We start from the raw sequence: 21345 nt of genomic DNA, 5'->3' as shown, positions 1-21345 counted from the left end.
CAATAATCAAGCTTTATTAGCCCAAGAAATTACTTCCCTAAGATCTGCCATTGCCAATAACTCCCAAATCATCAAAATCCTCTTGCGGAATCTGAAAGGGCATATGTAGACTAGCGACTTGATGAAATTAAAGGTTTCATGAACAATAGATTTGAAGAGATAATAGGTGCAATTGAGTTAACATACAGACAAAATGTAGGGAAAATGGTTGAAGGGATGCTCGAAAGACCTATCTTTAGAGGAGAGTCAAATCTTAGAAATGAGCAATTCCCAGTCCATAATCAACCTAGAGGTAGTTCCCTTAGAATTGATCATTTCTCTAAAGCTATGGGTGAAAGACATAGTAGACTATCTCCTTATGAGTTTACTAATCATCAATTTGATGACATAGACGATATTTGGGATGGATAAGGGCCAAAAGAACAACATTATAGACCACATCATCCAATCCATAGGAATGATAGAGAAAGCCTTACAAGAACACATACCGATAACAACGCTGATACAATTAATGTTAAGGCCTTTAAATTTGATGGACGATTGAATCCTAGTGTGTTCTTAGATTGGCTAGCTAGCATGGAAAGTTATTTTGAATGGTATGACATGAGTGGTACTCAACGAGTTTAGTTTACAAAGCCAAAACTCATGGGATCTGCTAGAAAGTATTGACAAAATGTCCAAAGGAACATTGAGTGATAAGGCTATCAACCAATTAAGATATGGGACGAAATGATGGCCAAGTTGAAAGAAAACTGTGCCGATATAAGAGTCAACTATATGGCAAATGCCTCAATCTAAGGCAAGTCTCCACAGCTTTTAAGTATATATCTTGATTTGATGATCTTATGATTAGGTATGACTTGGATGAAGAAGAATGGTGCACCATTACTAAATTTGTTAATGGACTCAAGCTATATATAGAAAAGGAGCTTAAGTTAAACTTTTCAGAGTCCCTTGAAGAAGCTTATCATAAGACCTTAGAAGTAGAGTCTCTGTCAAGCTTACTGACATGCAGAATAATCAATTTAGACAGGCATGAACTTCCAGTTTGTCTTTTGCACCTAGTCAAGCCACTAGGTTTAAAGGCAATACCTCTTAGCCTAATGATGCTATAGTTCCTGCTTCCCACCTTAGCACTTCTCTTGTTGAGTGTTTCGCTGTCACTCAAAGGGTCACATTGTGTCAAAGTGCCCACAGCATACTCTAGTTATTGAATCACATTGTGAGGATAAGGAGGACAATGCACATGTTGACGCATTTTATGTACATGAATGTGAGACATGTTGAGTTGGAGTTGTGTGATGCATTGTATCTGTTCCTCTACCTAGTGATTTGTGGAAGCGAATAAGTATTTTCCATACTTTTGTGAAGTGTGGAGACAAAGCTTGGTAGTTAGTGATTGATGGAAGGAGTTCTAGAACCTCACCTAAAGCCTTTTCGTGTTGTATGGGTTGACAAAACTTCTTCACCAGTCACCCAATAGTATCACATTCCTCTTTAATTAGGTAAATATAAAGAAGAGATTCTTTCTGATGTCCTTTTAATGGATGGTGCTCATATTCTACTTTGTCGACTGTGGCTTTATGACCACAATGTCACCAATCATGGTCGTGAGAATACTTATACCTTTAAACATGAAGGCAAGATGATCCTTTTACATCTAGCTAAGCCTGACAACAATGGCAAATGCTCAAGTAAATCAAAAGGCACAAAACTAAAACTCACAACTTGCATCTTTTGACAGAAAAACAATTTATGCAGGAAAGTAGAGAAAGTATGATTGTGCTTATTTTGGCGTCCAAAATCTCACAATGAATTGCCACTATTTCAGAAATGCCAGGAGAGGTGCAGCATCTCTTGAAGCAATTCTAGAATATCACTTCATATGAGCTTCCATCTGAATTACCACCAATGAGAGATATCCAACATGCAATTGATTTTATTTCGGGCTCACAACTCCCCATTCTACTGCATTATAGGATGAACTCTAGAGATAGGGAAGAACTTAACTGACAAGTTAATGGGTGGTTGGAAAAGGGTTATATCTAGCACAGTATGAGTCATTGTGCAGTACCTGCTCTTGTGACTTCAAAGAAAGGTGGCTCTTGGAGAATGTGTGTAGACAGTAAAGCGACCAACAAGATTACTACCAAGTATAGGTTACTCATTCCTGGACTTGATGACATGCTTCTTTAGGTGGATAGATTCAGTTAGTTCTCAAAGATTGACCTTTGGATTGGTTATCATTAGATTAGGATTAGATGTGGAGATGAGTGGAAGACTACCTTTAAAACACAAGATAGGTTGTTTGAATGGCTTGTCACGTGGGTTATCAAATCCAAAGATGTACATTTATGAGAGTAATGACTCACCTCCTTCGCTCACACTTAGGAAAATTCCTAGTGGTATACTTTGATAATAGACTAGTTTTTAGCAGGTCTAAAGAGGAACACTTGGAACATCTTGAGTTTATTTTCTTCACCTTGCGTCAAGAACAGCTTCATGTTAACCTGCTCAAGTGCTCATTTCTTCAGGATCAAGTCATTTTCCTAGGTTTTATAGTTTTTAAAAAGGGTTTAGCAGTTGACCCTGAGAAAGTCTGATCCGTTCGAGAATGGCTTGGGCCAGAATCTCTCTGTGAAGTATGAAGTTTCCATGGCCTTGCTTCTTTCTATATGCTTCATTAAAAACTTTAGTGGCATTATGGCTCTTAATACTGACTGCTTAAAGCAAGACAAGTTCCTGTGGACTTCTACAGCATCTGTAGCCTTCCAGGATATTAAGAAGTTTTCTGAAGCTCTAGTCTTGTCCATACCATATTTTACAAAGTGTTTTGAAGTTGCTTGTGATGCATCTAGGCTAGGAATCGAAGGTGTTCTAAGCCAAGAAAGTCACCTTGTGGCTTTTTTTAGTGAAAAGCTTAATGATGCAAAACAAAAATACTCCACTTATGATGAGGAGTTTTATACGTTTGTGAGATCTCTTGAGCATTAAAAATATAAAAAGACGCAAACCAATATTTCCACAGAAACAGCAACAAAGACAGTAATAACAATAAATGAAGGGAAAATGCTGAGGTTTTGATATTAATAACAAAGACAGTAATACCAATATTTCACTCCTTCTGGCATTCGAGAGGCCAGTCTCTCCTCTCCATTCTCTTACAAAAAATACCCCCTCAATACAGGCAAAAAGATAAAATATAACCACAGCATGGACAGCATGGCTTTCCCCTTAGCCCATACCTCCCAAAAGATCTTAATTATGGCAAAAGATCACATGCTACTATTCCTTACAGCTAGAGACCGAAGGATAAACCTCTGGACCAGTCGTTATTATTCTACTAGAGTCGTTCTTTCCCTTTGACTTCCTTTGATATGTCTTAGTAAAATAATGAGGGGCACTATCATTACCCTTCCCTAAAATTTTCACCTTGTCCTTAAGGGGAAATGCTGGAAATTGCTTGCGAATCAGGTCTGCACCTTCCCAGGAATTTTCAAATTCAGGTAGATCGTGCCATTTAACCAACACTTCTTGCTGTCCATTCATAAGCCCACGAACCCTTCTAATATCTTTGGGTTGCACTTCTAATAAACCAATACTTCCCAGGAATGGTAGGGTTCACCACCATCGACGGCATAGATTGTTTTAGTTGTGAAACATGAAATACCAGGTGAATGCGAGGTGTGGGTGGTAATTCCAGTTTTTAGGCTACATTCCCAACTTTTGCAAGAACCTTGAAAGGGCCATAAAAACGAGGGCTCAACTTTTCATTGACTCTCTTAGCCAACGTTTTCAGCTTGTAGGGTCTCAATTTCACATAGACAAAATCTCCAACATTGAACTGGACATCTCTTCCATGTTTATTGGCTTGCTCTTTCATTTTGCTTTGAGCCTTAGCTAAATTGTCCTGTGAGAGGGAGATGATCTGATTCTGAACCTGAATTTGCTCGTTTACATCCTTTATAGCTGAAGGTTCACCACTTAACTTCAAGAATGTCGGAAGATCCCGACCATACACCGCTTTAAAGGGTGTCATACTGGCCGCCCCATGATAGGAAGTGTTATACCAATACTCAGCCCAAGATAGCCATTTAGCCCATTGTGAAGGCTTCTCATTTGCAAAGCAATGCAAGTAAGTTTCCAAGCTTCTATTTAACACCTCAGTTTGCCCATCTGATTCTGGATGATAAGAGGAACTGAGACAGAGTTGCGTGCCGGCTTGCTTGAACAATTCCTGCCAAAAGTGGCTTATAAAAACCTTGTCCCGATCTGAAACAATAGTTTTAGGAAACCCATGCAACTTGACAATCTCCCTTATAAAGCTTTCAGCAACATCTTTGGCAGAAAAAGGGTGGGATAATGGAAAAAAAAAGGGCATATTTGGTAAGTCTGTCCACCACAACTAGTATTGTGTCATACCTCTTGGATTTAGGAAGTTTGGTAATAAAATCCATGTTAATATCCTCCCACACATTTTGTGGAATAGGCAATGGTTGCAGCAACCTAGTCGGGGATAAAGCTTGGTATTTATTCTTCTGGCACACCTCACAACTTGGCACATATTGCTAGACATCTCTTTTCATTCCCTCCCGATACACAACATTAGACAGCCGCTTGTAGGTGCGTAAGTAGCTCGAATGGCCCCCCATTGGGGAGTAATGATATTCTTTGAGGAGCAAAGGAATTCTGGTGGACTCCTTTGGTAGAACTAACCTCTCCTTGTAGTGTAGATAGCCATGTATCAAGCTATACCCTTCTACCCCCTCTTTATCGGTAATGAGTTGCTGCAAATTTTGCTCAATTTCGGATCAGCTAGTACCTCTCTTTCTTTCCCATTCTTCCACATCATCATACTGCCATAATGAAAATCCCATTAGTTCAAGTGACTCGTCTTGCCTAGTAGAGCATAAGCAGCCCTATTCTCCTTCCCGGGCTTCTACGCAATTTCAAATTTGAATCCCATCAATTTGGAGACCCATTTTTGCTGGTTTTCATCAACTACTCTCTGCTCCAGCAGGTATTTCAGAGCCTTTTGATCAATGCGGACTTAACTTAATCTGCAAATTTTCAGCAATAAAGTTATGGGTGGCACCACTGTCAATGAGAATGATTATATGTGTGTCTCCAATCTTCCCCTTGACTTTCATGGTGTGGTTATCACCAAACCCAGCCAAGAAATTAAGAAATAATTCCATCTGTATACCGTCCTCAGTAGGTTCAGGATATCCACCGTCAATTTCGAGTGCTGTATCATCTTCTTCGCCTTCTGTGTTGGCTCCTAACTCCATTATCAACACTTGAAGGTTCTTATTTTTACATTGATGAGTGGGGCTGTATTTGTCGCCACATTTGAAACAAAGCCCAAACTCTCTGCGTCTTGCAATTTCAGAATTAGGGAGTCGGCGAGAATTTCCTCCTCTCCTTGCTGTGGTTCCAGAATTCGTGCTGCTCCTGGTCTTTGAAGGCTCTGTTCTAGCGTTGTTTTTCTTCGTACCATCTGCGAGAGAAGACATAACCACACTGGCGTTCCTTCCTCCCTCAGTCACGTGAGTCACGCGTGGAAAATAAGTGACCTGGGTCGAATCAAGTTTGGATCCGAAATGGGTCCGCTGAACTCGGGTTCCTCTCGTGTCTCTGCAGTCATCCGGCATCCGATTTCTTTCTTCAATACATACTGCCATTTCCATCAGTTCCCGCAGCATAGCCTTCGTCACCTTCAGCTCAGCCCTAATCTCTGTCTTGAGTCTAGACCTGAATGCACCGATCAAACACTCCTCGGAAGCTTCCTTCAATGGCGCCGATAGTAGTTCAAATTCCTCTACAAATTCTAGCACAGACTTCTCTTGCTTAGCTGTAAATAGTCGCTCATACTCACCACCGGGTTGTGAAGAGTGGAATCGCCATAGCCACGCCCTTTTAAATTCTGACCAGTTACTCAATGGTACTCGCGTATCAAGCCACTGGTACCAGTTTACTCCTTTTCCTTCCAAACATACTAATGCTGCTTCGAGCTTCTTATGTTCAACTATGGAGTTGACGTGAAAGTACCGTTCCACTCTGAAAAGCCACCCAAGAGGATCCTCGCCTGAGAATACAGGTAGTTCCAATTTCCGAAACTTACCTCCTTCTGTCCCACCCCTTGTATTATTCTCAGAAGATTCTGCATGATGAGTGCCTTCTTGTTCTTCCTCATGTGGCCTTGCCACCTTCTTTTCTAGTTGTGCCAGAGTATCACTAATAGTTTTCAAGGTTCCCTTGATGTCACTAACATCCCTATTCAATACTCCGATTGCCTCCTTCAACTCTTGTACTTCTCGCTCAGAATACTGCACTTCCTCCGCCATAACTTCTCTTAACTACCTAGAATTCGTATTGCTCTGATACCAATTAATAAGACGCAAACCAATATTTCCACAGAAACAGCAACAAAGACAGTAATAACAATAAATGAAGGGAAAATGCTGAGGTTTTGATATTAATAAATTGAGAGAACCGAATCAGATTTACAAGTCTTCCTCTGATTCTAGCCAAAGCCCTATCTCCCTTGAATGATCACAAAAGTAACAACATTTCAAGCTCAAACCTCACAAGAGGGTTCACTCCTTCGGGCATTCAAGAGGCCAGTCTCTCCTCTCCATTCTCTTACAAAAGATACCCCCTCAATACAAGCAAAAAGATAAAATATAACCACAGCATGGACAGCATGGCTTTCCCCTTAGCCCATACCTCCCAAATGATCTTAATTATGGCAAAAGATCACATGCTACTGTTCCTTACAGCTAGAGACCGAAGGATAAACCTCTGGACCAGTCGTTATTATTCTACTAGAGTCGTTCTTTCCCTTTGACTTCCTTTGATATGTCTTAGTAAAATAATGAGGGGTTCTATCAAAATACTACTTCCTTCCTTAACAATTTGTTCTTTACTTTGATCATCAAGCGCTTAAGTTTATCAACTCTCAACGTCACTTAAATGCTAAACATGCTAAATGGGTTGAGTATATTCAGGGATTCACTTTCATAGTCAAGCATCATTCAGGAACAAAAAACAAAGTGGCTGACGTTTTGAGCTGATGGATCAACTTGTTGCACACTATGAGCGTTAGTGTTGTTGGCTTTTAAAACCTAAAGGAAGACTATGCTTCATGCCTAAATTTTGGGATAATATATCAAGAAGTTAACAATGGTAACCGTTATGAGCATTTTGATTTCATCCTTAAAGACATTCATCTCTGTCATGGAAGCAAACTGTGCATCCCACGTGCATCTATGCACGATTTTCTTATATAGGAGTTATATGCTAGAGGTTTAGCCAGTCATTTCGGGGTTAATAAGAAAATAGAATTAGTCGAAGAGAAGACAGGTTCTATTGGCCTTCACTCAAGTGTGATGTAGCTCACGTAGTGTCTCAATGTTGAACTTGTCAAACTTCTAAAGCTGGACAGTTGAATACCGGTTGGTATACTCCTTTGCGAATCCTTGAGGCAACTTGGAAAGACTTAAGTATGGATTTTGTCTTGGTATTACCTCGAACAGCCAAAGGTCATGACTCTATATTGGTTGTTGTGGATAGATTTTCAAAGATAGCTCACTTTATTTCTTGTAGCAAAACTACAGATGCTTCACATTTGGCGAAGTTGTTCTTTAAGGAGATTGTGCACTTGCATAGGTCGCTTGCTACTATCGTATCTGATAGGGATGTTAAGTTTGTTAGTTACTTTTGGAAGATCCTCTGGAAACTTTTTGGTACCCAGTTAAAGTTCTCTTCTGCTTTCCACCCCCAAATTGATGGGCAAACTGAAGTTACTAGTCAAAGTCTAGGTAATTTGCTTTGGCGTTTAATTGGAGATTTGGTTTTACTCACTGTTGAGTTTGCATATAATAATTATGTGAATAGGTCTACAGGAATGAGTTCCTTCCAAATTGTTCAAAGTTTTAATTCTAAATAGCCTATTGACCTTATGCCAATCCCATTGACATTTCGCATCTTTAAATTTGCCGAATCTTTTGCCAATCACCTTCATGAATTACATGCTAACATTAAGCGTAAATTAGCAATGAGCAATGATCAATATAAATTATCTACCAATAGTCATTGCCGATTTCAAAGCTTTACTACAAGTGACTATGTTATGGCTTAAATTCGTCTAGAATGTTACCCTCAACATGCTTTTAAAAAATTGCATGCTCGAGTTTCTAGACCTTTTCGCATTGCAAAGCAATTAGAGCCTAATTTTATCTTTTAGAATTACCTCATGATATGGCCATAAGTTTAGTTTTTAATGTGGAGGATCTTATGCTTTACTAGGGAACTTTTGAGCCTCTCCCTTTGGTTTTTGATGATCTGCAAATACTTGGCCTTTACTGGTGCCAATTCTATCATTGCTAGCTATCTTACTATCAGTTGACAAAATTGAGACCATTATGGATGATCAAATGGTCTTTACCTCTAAGGGGCCCCTTCATCATTATTTGGTTTGTTAGAGAGATCGTTCGGATGAAGATGCCATTTGGATTTCAGAAGATGAATTCCAACAACTTAATCCCGCCCTGTTGGAAGCCTATCAACTCTCTACCTCTCTAGAGGAGAGTTCTTTAAGGCGAGGGGGAATTGATAGAAAATGTGGCAAACATTACTTTAGAAGGAAATAGTTTATTAGTTTTTTATTGCTTTTCATAAGTTTATTAGTTTTGTTGCTTTTCATTTAACTTTTGTAAGTTTCCTTCTTGTGAAGGAAACCAGACAGCAAGTGGGTAGAGATTTCCTTGTTAGGGTGACTCATGTAGTCAGAAGGAGATTTTCAATGAATGAATTCATTTGAGAAATTTTGAAAGCTCTCTCCCTCCAATGTGCGTTCTCTTCCTCTTAGTTCCTCCTCCCTCTTTGTTCTGTCCTTCCTTTTCTCTTCCCCCCTCTCTGTTCTCGTCTCCCTCTCCCATCTAAGTCTCTGTTTCTGTCCCTACTCTCATGTCCTTTCTGTCTGAGCTAATTTGAGTGTGTGCGTGTGTGTTTTGCATCAGAGATGTTTTCCATGCTCAATGCTGGGTTTTGCCTCAATCACTACACTTATTCATGGATAGTAGATGGTTACTGCAAGAAAGACAATGAAGAGGCTGTTGTTACACTCCCAGATGAGTTTCTTAGAAAAGGTCTTTGCATTGATGTTTCATATTCAGGGCATTAATAAGAAGGTTATGTAAGTTAGAAAGGATACAATGTGCTCAGAAGTTATTTGATCTTATGGAAGGAAGGGGTATATCAGGCGATTCTTGCTTATGCGTATTGGAACATGGAATGCAAAGGTTGCAAATATATTCGAAGAGATGACTAGGAGGAGGTTGATGATAACAAGCAAAATCTATAAATCTTTTGGTAATCCTCTTGATAGTGAAAACAAAACTTCATGTTCATTCTGGAATTATGTGGTGGATAGGGGCCTTATTTCAAGAAATATCATGAATAAAGTAAAGAAGATGGAATTATGATGATTAACCGTTGTTCACTACAATTTTCTGTTATTTTTGAAGCTTTTGTGGTGGAAAATGAATTCCTGGCCATGATTGCATTTATAGCCTTTCTTTCTTCATAATATACCAGAATACAGCAGCTATTGGCTTTGAACAGTTTTAATTGTTTATTAACTAAGTATGAGGAAATATATTTATACACTAATGGATTAAATTTAATATGCTCTTTTGACATTAAATCATTCGGCATAACTACTTTTCTCTGTAACTTGGGATTCATAGCTAGCAGGTTTCTCAAAATTCTTCGACTCTAGATAGATGAAGAATATAAGTTATAGTTTGATGCTTCCTTGTGTTTTGGCCGCTGAATATTGTTGTCTGCTCTTTCATTCATTTGCATAAAAGAAGGAAAAATTACATATAAGACCCATGGAAGGGACTTATTTACTACATGTCCCACAAATTATAAAAAAAAAAAAAAAAACAGCCAAGTCATTTGGGACCTAGTTGTAATTTGTTTTGGTTGGGAAAAGATAAGACTGCCCTCTAGAATTTGGATGAAAGAATGAATTTAACGATAAAATTTGAAGCTCGTCTCTCCTGAACCCATTCAACTATCAAGCCATAAACTCCCTCTTGTGTCTTTGAAGCTCAGGCACCATACTCGTGGAAGCTCCCATCTCCTGGTCAGTCGTAAGTCGCTCTCCTGGTCACTCATAAGTCGCTCCCATCTCCTGGTCTCTCAGGTTTTCTTTTATTTTAAACCCTCTGTCGTGAAACTTGGTGGCATGCATTGTTCTTTCAAGTTCTGTCTTTATTCTTGTTTGTGCTGTTCTATTCTGAGGATCCAGTCAATCAAGGCAGGCTCTGTTCTGTTTCTATTTCCCCATTTTGTTTCTGTTTTGATGAAATTTTCTATCATTTATATTCCAACGTATTCCCTTTTGGTCTTTCTGATGATGTAGCTGTTCAAATTTTTTAGGGATGTTTTCAACAGTTTTCTTCTTTTTTGTTTTATATGTAAGGGTTAACTCTTAGTTTTTATTCTTTTCGTTTGTGATTCTAAACAAGATTTAGTTTTTTTCCTCAAAATTTCTCGAGTCCTGGCTTGATAGTGATATTTGCCTTTATTCCATAAAAAAAGTTTTATGTATTTTTGTTAAGCCTGAAGCAAATGACATATACGAATTGAGGAGGAAAAGATCCCCCAACTTTGCAACGAAAATGAAAATCCAGATGCAGCCTGGTAAAGTGGTACGCTACTGTGATGTTATTTTGCAGAATTATTCTCCCAATAATATGAATTGGCGTTTTAGTTTGTGCAGTATATGCCTGATCGTTTTCAGATGGAAAAGGTTATTTACCTTGAGCCTGTGAACATAGTTTTCGAAATGCGGAGCTGGAGAGGATTGTTGATTAGGATTTGTCACGTTTATACCCGGAGCATGGCGCTTATTTCCAAACACTAGGATGTCAAATCTTGTTAAGACGGATCTTATTACTCTGGTGTGTCAAGCACCTATGCAGAGTGTGAATATAGACAAGGTAAATTGCTTAGTGAGGCAATTTAGTCATTATATGTAAAGTCAATTTCATTTTGAATATAATTCTTTGCAGCACCCTCCTCTCTTGATCTTATACAAGTAACAACGGTGCAGTAATACTAGTCATAAGAAATGGCATGTCATATGCTTTGATCATACTCATCAATTTCATGTTATAGTATTAATGGAAAACATAAATACTGCAATGCTATGAGTAATTGCCTTTACTTGAGAATTATAGGATCATATATTCTCAACTTCCGTTATGTCTCTCATATCCTGGAAGCCCGACGACTATTTTCTTATTAACTAGGTAGCTCCTATGAGTTTTAGGACATTGATTTGTTTTTGCTATAACAACACGGGATCATACTTTTTCCTTTCCTTGTATGATGAATCTGAGTTGACTTGCTTTGTTTCTGAGTTTATGCATGCCTTGATTGAGATTATTTTGTTTCTCGTCCTGTTTGTTAATTGTTGTTTTGTTTGCTTGTGCATCCCTTCTTTCATTATGTAATTGTTAGATCTGAGCCTTTCTACCAAGTACCAATAAAGGAGTGTTCCTTCATCCTTCCACTAATTTCCTTGTTCAGATTTGGAACTTTGGAGGGGCGGTGAATATTTTTCTGAGCGATATTGAAGAGTATGACTGCAAATTAAGGACAAGCTCAAGTAAATTCACGTGTTATTACAAGTTATCTTCTGTACAAAACGTGATTTAGTTTGATCTGAACATATGATTTATGGAGGTGATTGACCTTGTTTCTGGCTTATGTTGTTATTAGTGTTCTGGATTTATGATTTTCTACTTCTGTTAAGTGTTTTGGATGTCTTTAGTTTATTGTACTATTTTGAGACAAATTTAGAGATTGTGAGTTCACATCATTGTTTTTCGAGACTATTCTGGATATGGTCTTACATTATGATTTCTCAATGTTTATGCAAGTCATTTCAGTCATATGGACATTACAATTTCACATCTTTAATTTCTTAATTTACATGTGAAACTTTGTAATTTACAACTGAAATACCATCTTGAAAAACGATTGGTATTTATAACTTGTCATCTCAAATTTACAATTCAAATTTTCTAATTTACTACCGTAATTTCGTTTTTTCACAACTCTCGTGTACAACTGCAATTACATAATTTATAAGTGAAATTTCTTAATTTACAAACGAAGTTTCCTAATTTACACCTGAAATTTCATTCTTTTTAACAACTAAAAATTCTGGATTTAAATGGTATGAGAATACTTCATACTCTTGAAAAACTTGTCCTCTCAATAGTGTAAACGTGATGACATTAGGTATTGGATTATTGTTTTCGGCGTTGTTTCATTCATTACTTGATTCAATATATTACTAACAACTGGTTATCTCATATTTACAACTATAATTTCATAATTTACAAATGAAAATTCATTATTTACAACTGGTTCTCTAATATTTTTATTACAATTGAAATTTCCTAATCTACAACTGAAATTTCATTTTTTTCCCCGCTGAAAAGATATGGAGTTAATGATGTAAAAACACTTAATTCAACTAAATAAAATGTTCATAATTGAAACATAATGTCCAAAGAACTTGAGATAAAAATGGAGTCACATGATGAAATTCACAATTGAGCCGTACAATATACAACTCAATTTATCCTTATTCACAATTCATTTACAACAAGGTTTTAAAAGATTTGGTTGTATTTTTTTGAAGGGAGAATCACGTTCACTTTTTTCTTAAAGGAATTAATCACAGATAAAGATCAACAATTAAGTCTCATTTAAAAAAAAAAAAAAAGTCATGTTTCAATTTTAACAATAATTCTTTTTGTATTAGTTCTTATCTGTGATTAATTCTTTTGAAGAAAATTAGATGTAATTTTTTCTTTTTTTTTTAATTCATGAGACTTATTTGTAAATGTTTTCCTTCCATGGGATCTATATGTAACTTACCAAAAAAAAAAATCATATATTGGCTTGCTTGACCATAGTGTTGAGCTACTGAAAATTCTTACATTTCCTGATTCCCATCGCCTTCAAATTAACCACATTGTTGGAAGCGACGTATGCATGACCATTCTCTGTCGTAGTGCTGAAGTAATGAAAGTTAATATTTGTTTATTCTCGACATTAACTAACCTTATTATTTAGGCCATAAATGGAAGAGATTTCATATAATTGGCCATGAGTGGAATATGTAGCCAAAACAAGAAGTATTTTGATGCATATTTGACCCTCACCCTCAAGACATGAGGAAAAAAATTAGTTTTTCTTTTTAAAAAAATAAAAAAGGTTGGCTATTTTTCCGCCAAAATTGAATTGTATGAAAATCAGTCTTCTGTCAACTTACATTGTCTCAGGGTGAGGGACCTATTCTGCACCATCTACTACCTCTCATTGCTAAGCTGTTGTGACAAAGTAGACGAAAGTGTCCTGGGCGCTATCTGTATGTCTTCCATTTTAATTGGAAAACACTTCTAACGGCTACATTTTTTCTCTGGTTTTATCTGGTGAATGGGCTTCTTCTTCCATGTCCTTACTTTAGTTATTGATGAATTGGTCTTCCCCTTCCTTTACAGATTTCATCAAAAGTGGCTTGAGCTTGTTTACATTTGAATGTTAAACAGGTTTAGAAGAAATTCTTGAGCTCCTTCTAAGCATCTAATACAAAAAGGCCATGTCAGATCTAAGATTCAGTCAGTTATAACCTCTGGATTTGTAATTTTGAAATTCACAGTTATTGCCTGTAAGATATTAGATTTGGGTTTATAATTTGCAATTTTCCTCATCTGTAGATCCTTGGTGGAACATTCTCTGAGGTCATAAGTGGTATGTTTTTGAGAGATTCAGATTCCTGCAAAGTTAAATATCTTCGTTGTTTCACCCACTTCTCTCATCCTTGCTCATCATTACGAAATTCCAACAACTACGCAACCCTCAACATGTACAATTAGTTGATAAGCATGTATGTAAACAGTTTGCCTTGTTTATTATATATGAAACGTTACAAGAGCCAAATACATAGATGACCCCTTTTATTTTTCGGCAGACAGGAGCACTTGAAACAAACAACAATATCAAAACATAACACTAATAGTTCCATTCATAGTTAAAGCAGCTGCTTCATATAGATATACTATTTGGAATTCCTCTGCCCGTGAGTCCTGGTTCACTGCTAGGATAGAGCAGAGTGTAGGGCATCATCACTGGCCCAACCCTATTCTTTAGTGTCCCATCTTCATTCCTCCTTATCAATACCTTCTCAATCTCTACCAATCTATCTCCAAATTTCTTGAAAGCCTCCAACACCTTCACATCAGATGTCCAATAAGGAATAGTCCTTGTCCCAAGATAGACCTCATCAGTGGTATGCCCTGACAGTATCTCTATAATTGAAAGATCAAGAAGAGTCTCAAATTTTGGTGTGATTGTTTGCAAGAAAGCTAGCTGTGGATTCTTCACCATCTCTTCATATTCTGGAGTTCCCTTCTCGGGCATCAACCTTCTGCTGAGAGTAGGACGGTTCAGGATATAACCCCCATATGGGTACTGTCCAAAGTTGATAGCTGCATGGAGAGCCGAGGCTATCCATATGATAATAGTGCAAGAGTGAATCAGTTCTTGACGAGTTTGCATCTTAGGCCACCAGTCCTTGTCTTTTAGGTCACCATGACCCACTTCTACTAGCTCTTTCCACCAAGATTGCAGCTCAGGGTCCTGCTTAATGATGTCATCATTCTCGTAGTAGTAAGAGACGTAGTCATGAACCCAAGTCTTAAGAGCATCCCATATGAGCAGTCCATCTACAGCGTAAGGGTAGTCTTTTATCACAAGGCTAAGCCCATGAGGAGCGGTTGGATCCTCTACTGCCATTCCTCTGAAATTTTTTGAAATAAATGTTAGTAAGTTATCAACTTTTGAAGATGTTATTGCGGAAACAAGGGTTTTATAATAAGATTAACCTCTTGAGGAGATCAGCAGGTAAGGCTTGATCAAGAAAATTCCAACTCTTGTAAACCACAGAGGACATCTCCATGGCATATTTTCCAGGCAAGAATGAGGTCTCTATAATTCCATCTGCAGAGATCAAGTTTTGGCGAGCGAGTGCATTGATAAACAAGGTGTCATGAAAATGAGGGTGAAGAAGCTTATGCATAGGGTGAAGTTGACTGAGTTGCCTGTGTGTCGCTATCACAAATGGCTCCATCACAGCATGAGTGTTTAGCCTATGAAATCAAACCAAAAAAAATAATAATAAAGATAGTAACTGCTTTATATATATATGTGGTTTCATTATCATATATTCTAGAATTGAATATATAATGCTACGCCGTAAGAAATTAAAGCAGATTACCAGTGACTGACAAGTTGATGATAGCCTGTGTCATTTACAACAACATAAGCTTTAGCCAATTGCCAAATGGTACCCTCAACACCTTCAGTTTCAGGCACATAAACTTTACTGATTGGACCAAATTGATCTCCATCAGGGTGAGGTAAACTCAGCTCAATAGCTAATGGCTTCAAAGTGCCATCGTTTTGGAGGAAAAGGATTGTCCTGCTTGCATATGCCTTTCTTGAAGTTTCGTTTATTTTCCTCAAATATAGCATGAATGCATCATAATGATCTAGTATGAAAAATCTCTTGCCATCAAGTGCCTGTGTGAAACATCTAATGAGATTCGAACAAGAGTTTACTTTAAAGGGCATTGTTTCGTTAGTATTATGATAATCTTTTTCAAAGTAGAGGACAAAGTTGCATTTTTAATTTGTTCACCTCATAAACTGTGAGCCCATTCATGTTCTTCTCCAAGTGTTCTCTTTTTATGCTAGATGTATGGTCACCATAGAGATTAATATCTAGCGCGCTTTTTATGGGGAACTCCTGCAATAATCAATTTAAGAAAGTTATAAAAAGCTAATTAAGAGACGAAAGAATAAATTTATGTTAGGGAAAATAACAGTCAAAGACTACCAGACAAAATTTATATCAGTCAAAAATCCATAAATTTTAAAATTGCATTATAGTCCCTTGGTTCTTGACTGGTATTAATTTTTTAAGTCAAAAGACTAAATTGTTCCTAAAGTTATACCAAAAAAAAAAAAGCCATCCCTACTGTTGTAGGTGCTGGCTGTCGAACCACCTTGAGAGCCACTACCATTGCTAGGGTCACTAGAGCTCCAGCACTAGTGACACTCTTATTCTAGTATAATTGGTAAAGATAGTTAAGGGAGGGTTTGATCCCATAATCTTCTAACCACTAAGCCTTTCAATTATATATGGCAAAAAAAAATTATTAGTAAACAAAGTTTCTAACTCCTTTCATGTTATAAATAATGGTGTGTTTTTAATTCTTAAACGGCACTTGTTATTTTACAAATGATATTTATTAATTTGACATGAACAATTGCAAATTAAAAACTTTAAAACTTCATGCATTGTACTTGTGGAAAGTTCAAATGTATTATTGTTGATCATGAATGGGTTGTTGTCAAAACTCGAATAGATAATTGTTAATAGACTAACACATATAATTAAGCTCATTCTATTAGTTTTTCTAACTTGTTAAAACCGAAATACATTATTGTTATTTTTGAATAAATTATTGAGAAAATATAAATGTATACTTGTTAATGAATGACTAACACTTATATAATTAAACTCATCTTAACCATTATATAGTTAAACCCATCTTAACCATTTTTTAGTTTGTTAAAACCCAAATGGATTATTGTTAATTTAGAATAAATTGACTTTAAAAGTCAAATGGACACTTGCTAATAAAAGACTAAAACGTATAATTATGCTCATCTTATCCGTTTTTCTAACCTTTTAAAGCTCAATTAAATTTTTGTTAACTTAAAATAGTTTATTTTTTATACACTTGTTTTATTAGACCTGTGATTTTAATTATTAATATCAAGTATCTATTCAGGTTTTTATAATAATTCATTCAAAATTTAACAAGTTAGAAAAATAAATAAGATAATCATAATTATATGTGTTAGTTATTCATCAACAAGTATCCACTCAGGTTTTAATAATAACTTATTTGAAGTTAACAATAATCTATTTGGAATTTAATAAGCTAAAAAAATAGATAGGATGGGTATATAATTGTACAAGTGTTAGTTCTTCATTAATAAATATCCATTTAGGTTTTAACAACTCATTTAAAGTTAATAATAATCCATTCATGCTTTAACAAGTTAGAAAAATAGATAAGATGAGCTTAATTGTACAAGTAGTAGTCCTTCGTCAATAAGTATACATTTAGATTTTCACAACAATTCTTTCAAAATTAATAACAATCTATTCAGGTTTTAACAAGTTAGAAAAATTAATAGAATAGACTTAATTATACATGTTAGTTCTTTATCAATAAGTATTCTTTGAGTTTTGACAATAACTTATTCGTGATTAATAACAACACATTCGAACTTTTAACAAGTAAAATGTATAAAATTTTAAAGCACCCTCATTTCTTCATGTTAGATTAACAAATAAAATAACAAAGGCGATTCAGGAATTAACAATATACCATTATGTTATAACATAAAAGTGATTAAAGGCTTGATTTACTACTTTTTTTTTTACCATATATAATTAAAAGGTCACCAAACTTTTTAGATGGCTAAGGGATCATGAAATCAAACTTTTAGATGGCTAAGGGATCATGAAATCAAACCCTCCCTTGACCACCCTTACTAATTATTCTTAAATAAAAATGTTATCGGCAGTTGTTAGCGGCAAGGCTTTGGCAATCTCAGAGCCGGTAGGGGCTTCGGCAGCTGGCGCCAATAACAATGTGGTCTTTTGACTTAAAAAATTATTATTAGTCAAGGATTAAAGAACTATAATGCAATTTCAAAGTCTATTAATTCTTGACTGATCTCTCCACGCTTCTATTATATATCTTTCAAATGATAGTTATATATTTGTAAATTTGATTACTTGTTCTTACCTGAAGTAGGCGGATTAAAACAGGATTCACACCGGCAAGCATCTCTCGTGCAAATTCTTCATCCGTCATCCATCCATCTAAATTATCTGTTCCAAATAACAGACTAATTGATAATGAAGCTTCATGTTTATACTTGATTATGGAAAAATTATCGCTAAACTTTAGTCCAAGAGTTAATAAAGTATATTATTTCTTAAGCTTGAATCAAACCCATACAATTGGATATAACATATTATAATATGATAGTTACATATACTTACCTTGAATGACACCAGGAATTGGAAACAACAATTGCAGATCACCATTTTCTGGGGGCGTTGGTATAGGTAGCCTCTCGGCAATAGCATCAAGAATCTCTTTAGGTACATTAAAAGTGAAACCATCTTTGTACAGAATTTTAACCACTTGTTCAAAGCTCTCAAACTCTTTTCCTGAGGCCTCCAATTCCGCTGACACATATGACTTAACGAGGTTCATTGATGATTTGGGAAAATGCTGCACAAACTCATACAACTTCTGGGTTCCAAATCGATCATCTTTAGGAACATAGATATTAAAGGCTTCTTCTGCAGGCAGCCTGCTCTCAGTGCTCGGATCTGCTTAGATGTTCACACACGCAGATATGTAGTTAATATAATAACCATGGAAAAGGACAAGCACAGAGATTAGACAGGTACAACGACTTTTTCGAGATTTAGCGGGTTTGCTGTCTTCTCTATTGTCTCCCCCGCTGTCTCAAATCTCAACCGTTGCTTTCAATTAATGGTCAGGGAAATTTCATCTAATTCCCTCAAATGAAGGGTTGAGATTTAGGGCAGCAGGAGAGACAACAGAAGAGAGAGCAGATTTCCTAAATCCCATTTTTCCAACATTTGTTTATGTCCTATGTGGGACTTTTTTGTCGTTGATTTTCAGTTCAAGTTAAATCTACTCACACTAATTAATCTCCCAACAATAACTTATACTTCTTCAGTTCAAAAATGTTATACATCTTTTAAAAGATTCTTTCAAGATGTAATTATTTTTTTTTTAAGTGTCTCTATTAAATAAATAATTTTATATTTATTTCAGGATGAAATACCTTATTAAATAAGAATAAATATGAAAGAAGATGGTTAATTTAAAGATAAGTAACTACTTTATTGAGAAATAAGATTTGGTTAAAAATGTTTCATATTTTAAAATGGAGGGAGGGAGTATATATATAATTGAAGTCTCACCATTTTGTGATGGGGGCCTTCCAGTTCTTAACCTGCGTGGGTATGGATATTCAGCGGATCCTCCAAGAGTAGGACGAGCAAGATCTGGACTTGTATCAACATCACCCAAATCATTATAGGTAGCATAATCATAGATTCTATCCCATTCCTTGCGCACTCCGTCAGTTTCATCCAGATCTCCCCTTAAAAGTTTCAGCTCTACTTCTCGGTAAAACCCCACTTTTCCGGTTGTTTCACTCGGCAGATATGACTGCAATATATTACATTTGCTCAATCAATATGTATGACAGGTTAAAGGAGGGACTAGTTAATATATAAAGTTGTAGAACCTATGGAAGGAAAAAAAAAAAAGCGAACGTACCTTGTTGATGAAGAAAGTACGAGTGAGTTGAGTGTTGTTGAAGGTGTCAACCCAGGAGTTGCAGATAAAATGAAGAGGCTCAGAAGTGAGATTGGGAATGGGATGAACAGTGAGACTCACAAGGAATATCTCGAAATCAAGAAGCAAAATCGAAAATACTTCCGGAATTCCCTTCTCTACCACCCAATCAAAAGTAAGGTCATGTGATACTTGGTCATCTGCCAAGGTGCTGGACAATCTGCTCATACCATCTTTCGTCGGTGCATGGCATTCATACCTCTTCATGCTTTTCTGATCTTCTGCAACTACATCTGAGCTTTTCGCCGCAGTATCTTCATTATCTGGATTCAGAATTAATCGTATATGTAAGTGAAATAAATCATGAGGCCAAAAAAGAACACGAAAGAGGAAGAAATTATCAGGATTCAAGGAAGCACCTGTAGTCCACCACCAAGGAAGAGCTTCTTTAGAACCAAAAAATTGGCCGGCCATGACGAGGAAGTCAGGCTTAGGACCGGTGACGACCATGGTGTAGTTAATTACCGTCGGCGTGAACGTGGTCATGCTTTCAGGTATCAAAGCACAAACTCAAAACTTGGGATTTATATGATTATATGGAGGCAATATATCTGCTATTTATAAGAGTTGATGAGGCAATGAACAAGAGGATGGGAAGTCACGGGTATTTATAGGGAGGCTGCTGACCAAGACACGCAGGAACGAAATGGATAAGATATTTTTCACGTTTTATGATTTTGATTTGTGTCGGTCCTTGCATTTTTACAAAAGCTTTGGTACCTAACACTTTCCTTCAGCTTTTATACATATTGATTGGCATTGATAGATGCCCGCCCCTTAATGCTCTTGTTCCATTTTCCTAAAAAGCAGATCTTTTTATTTATATTCTTTTAAATATCTAATATAAATTTTCATTGTATAAGTTTGATATATATATATATATATATAATTCGTCTAAGAAACCGATAGAGACAAATTTGCGTTAAGATTCCTATGGGTTTATTGGAATCAATCTCTATCTCAAATCGTGATGCATAAAAATGAAACCGCAAGTTAGAAATTTTTATTTGAACTTGAAACAAAATGTGTGTGTGTGTTACTAACTCTTGGTCACAAACTTAGCAATGACAATGATGATTGATGATGTTGATATCCTAGGTTAAAGGGCACTAATTATCTTTAATGATACGATAAATTATCATTAAGTTATATTTTGAGGTTAAAAACCTTATTTTATCCTTTTCATTAAAAAAATGAAGAAATCAAAACAAAACTCATTTTGGCACTTTCCAGCTGCTCACGTGATGGAGCTAGATTTTTGTGACAACATAGAAAAACAATTATTGACAGGAAACTTTTGGTCAGCACTCCTTATACAAATCACCATGTATCAACAACGACCACACCATATGCCTCACGTTTTTTAAAAGGAGAATTACATTAAAATTTTATATTAAAAAATTAATTTTTATAAAATTTATTAACAACTAAACTAAAGTTATTAATAACTGAATGTGTTGTTGCCAATAGCCTTAGTTTAGTTATAATAGCATTAGTTCAATTATTAATAGACTTTACAGTAATTAACTTTATTACATGGAATCTGGATGTAATTTTCTTTGTTTTCAAATGGAATTTTTTTTTTGAATAAAATTTTCAAAGGGAAAATTTCACTCACAGCCCTCCCCAGGAACACATTTGCTGTTGGGGGCCAAAGCATTTTTAAAATGTAACGCAGGCCTGATGTGTTTTACGTATCAATGAT

General features: G+C 36.1%; 1 protein-coding gene and 1 long non-coding RNA gene across 5 annotated transcripts in view; one reads left to right on the top strand and one right to left on the bottom strand.

Moving 5' to 3' along the window:
- LOC129287592 (uncharacterized) overlaps window positions 1-11948 on the top strand; it is a 28457-nt gene extending 16509 nt beyond the window's left edge. Inside the window, exons 1-3 of one of the 4 annotated variants that reach the window (XR_008587743.1) lie at window positions 4615-9375; window positions 10121-11015; window positions 11608-11948. This is a non-coding gene — a long non-coding RNA (uncharacterized LOC129287592). The other 3 variants (XR_008587742.1, XR_008587741.1, XR_008587740.1) reach the window with 3 other exon arrangements.
- A 2018-nt stretch (window positions 11949-13966) lies between these two features.
- Window positions 13967-20201, bottom strand: LOC129287589 (linoleate 9S-lipoxygenase-like). Its single transcript, XM_054923794.1, has 9 exons — window positions 20000-20201; window positions 19563-19903; window positions 19202-19451; window positions 18242-18577; window positions 17982-18067; window positions 15794-15901; window positions 15371-15675; window positions 14979-15242; window positions 13967-14893 (listed from the first exon to the last, which is right to left on the bottom strand). Exons 1-9 carry the CDS (start codon window positions 20124-20126, stop codon window positions 14140-14142), a joined length of 2571 nt encoding a protein of 856 aa, XP_054779769.1. The 5' UTR covers window positions 20127-20201; the 3' UTR covers window positions 13967-14139.
- Window positions 20202-21345: the final 1144 nt, after the last annotated feature.

Source organism: Prosopis cineraria, unplaced genomic scaffold, assembly GCF_029017545.1.
Source record: "Prosopis cineraria cultivar Desert tree isolate PC_DT_omini unplaced genomic scaffold, ASM2901754v1 PC12, whole genome shotgun sequence".
NCBI lineage: Eukaryota > Viridiplantae > Streptophyta > Magnoliopsida > Fabales > Fabaceae > Prosopis > Prosopis cineraria.
The sequence above is the reverse complement of the archived record's forward strand: the minus strand, read 5'-3'. Positions and strand labels throughout refer to the sequence as shown.

What these genes read in the sequence shown, in the direction of transcription:
- LOC129287589 (XM_054923794.1), bottom strand. Translation starts at nt 20,126, where the DNA reads ATGACCACGTTCACGCCGACGGTAATTAACTACACCATGGTCGTCACC. An exon ending in TCCTTGGTGGTGGACTACAG is followed by an intron (nt 19,904 to 19,999) that starts GTGCTTCCTTGA and finishes TTCTGAATCCAG; the next exon opens with ATAATGAAGATACTGCGGCG. An exon ending in TTTTAATCCGCCTACTTCAG is followed by an intron (nt 15,902 to 17,981) that starts GTAAGAACAAGT and finishes TGATTATTGCAG; the next exon opens with GAGTTCCCCATAAAAAGCGC.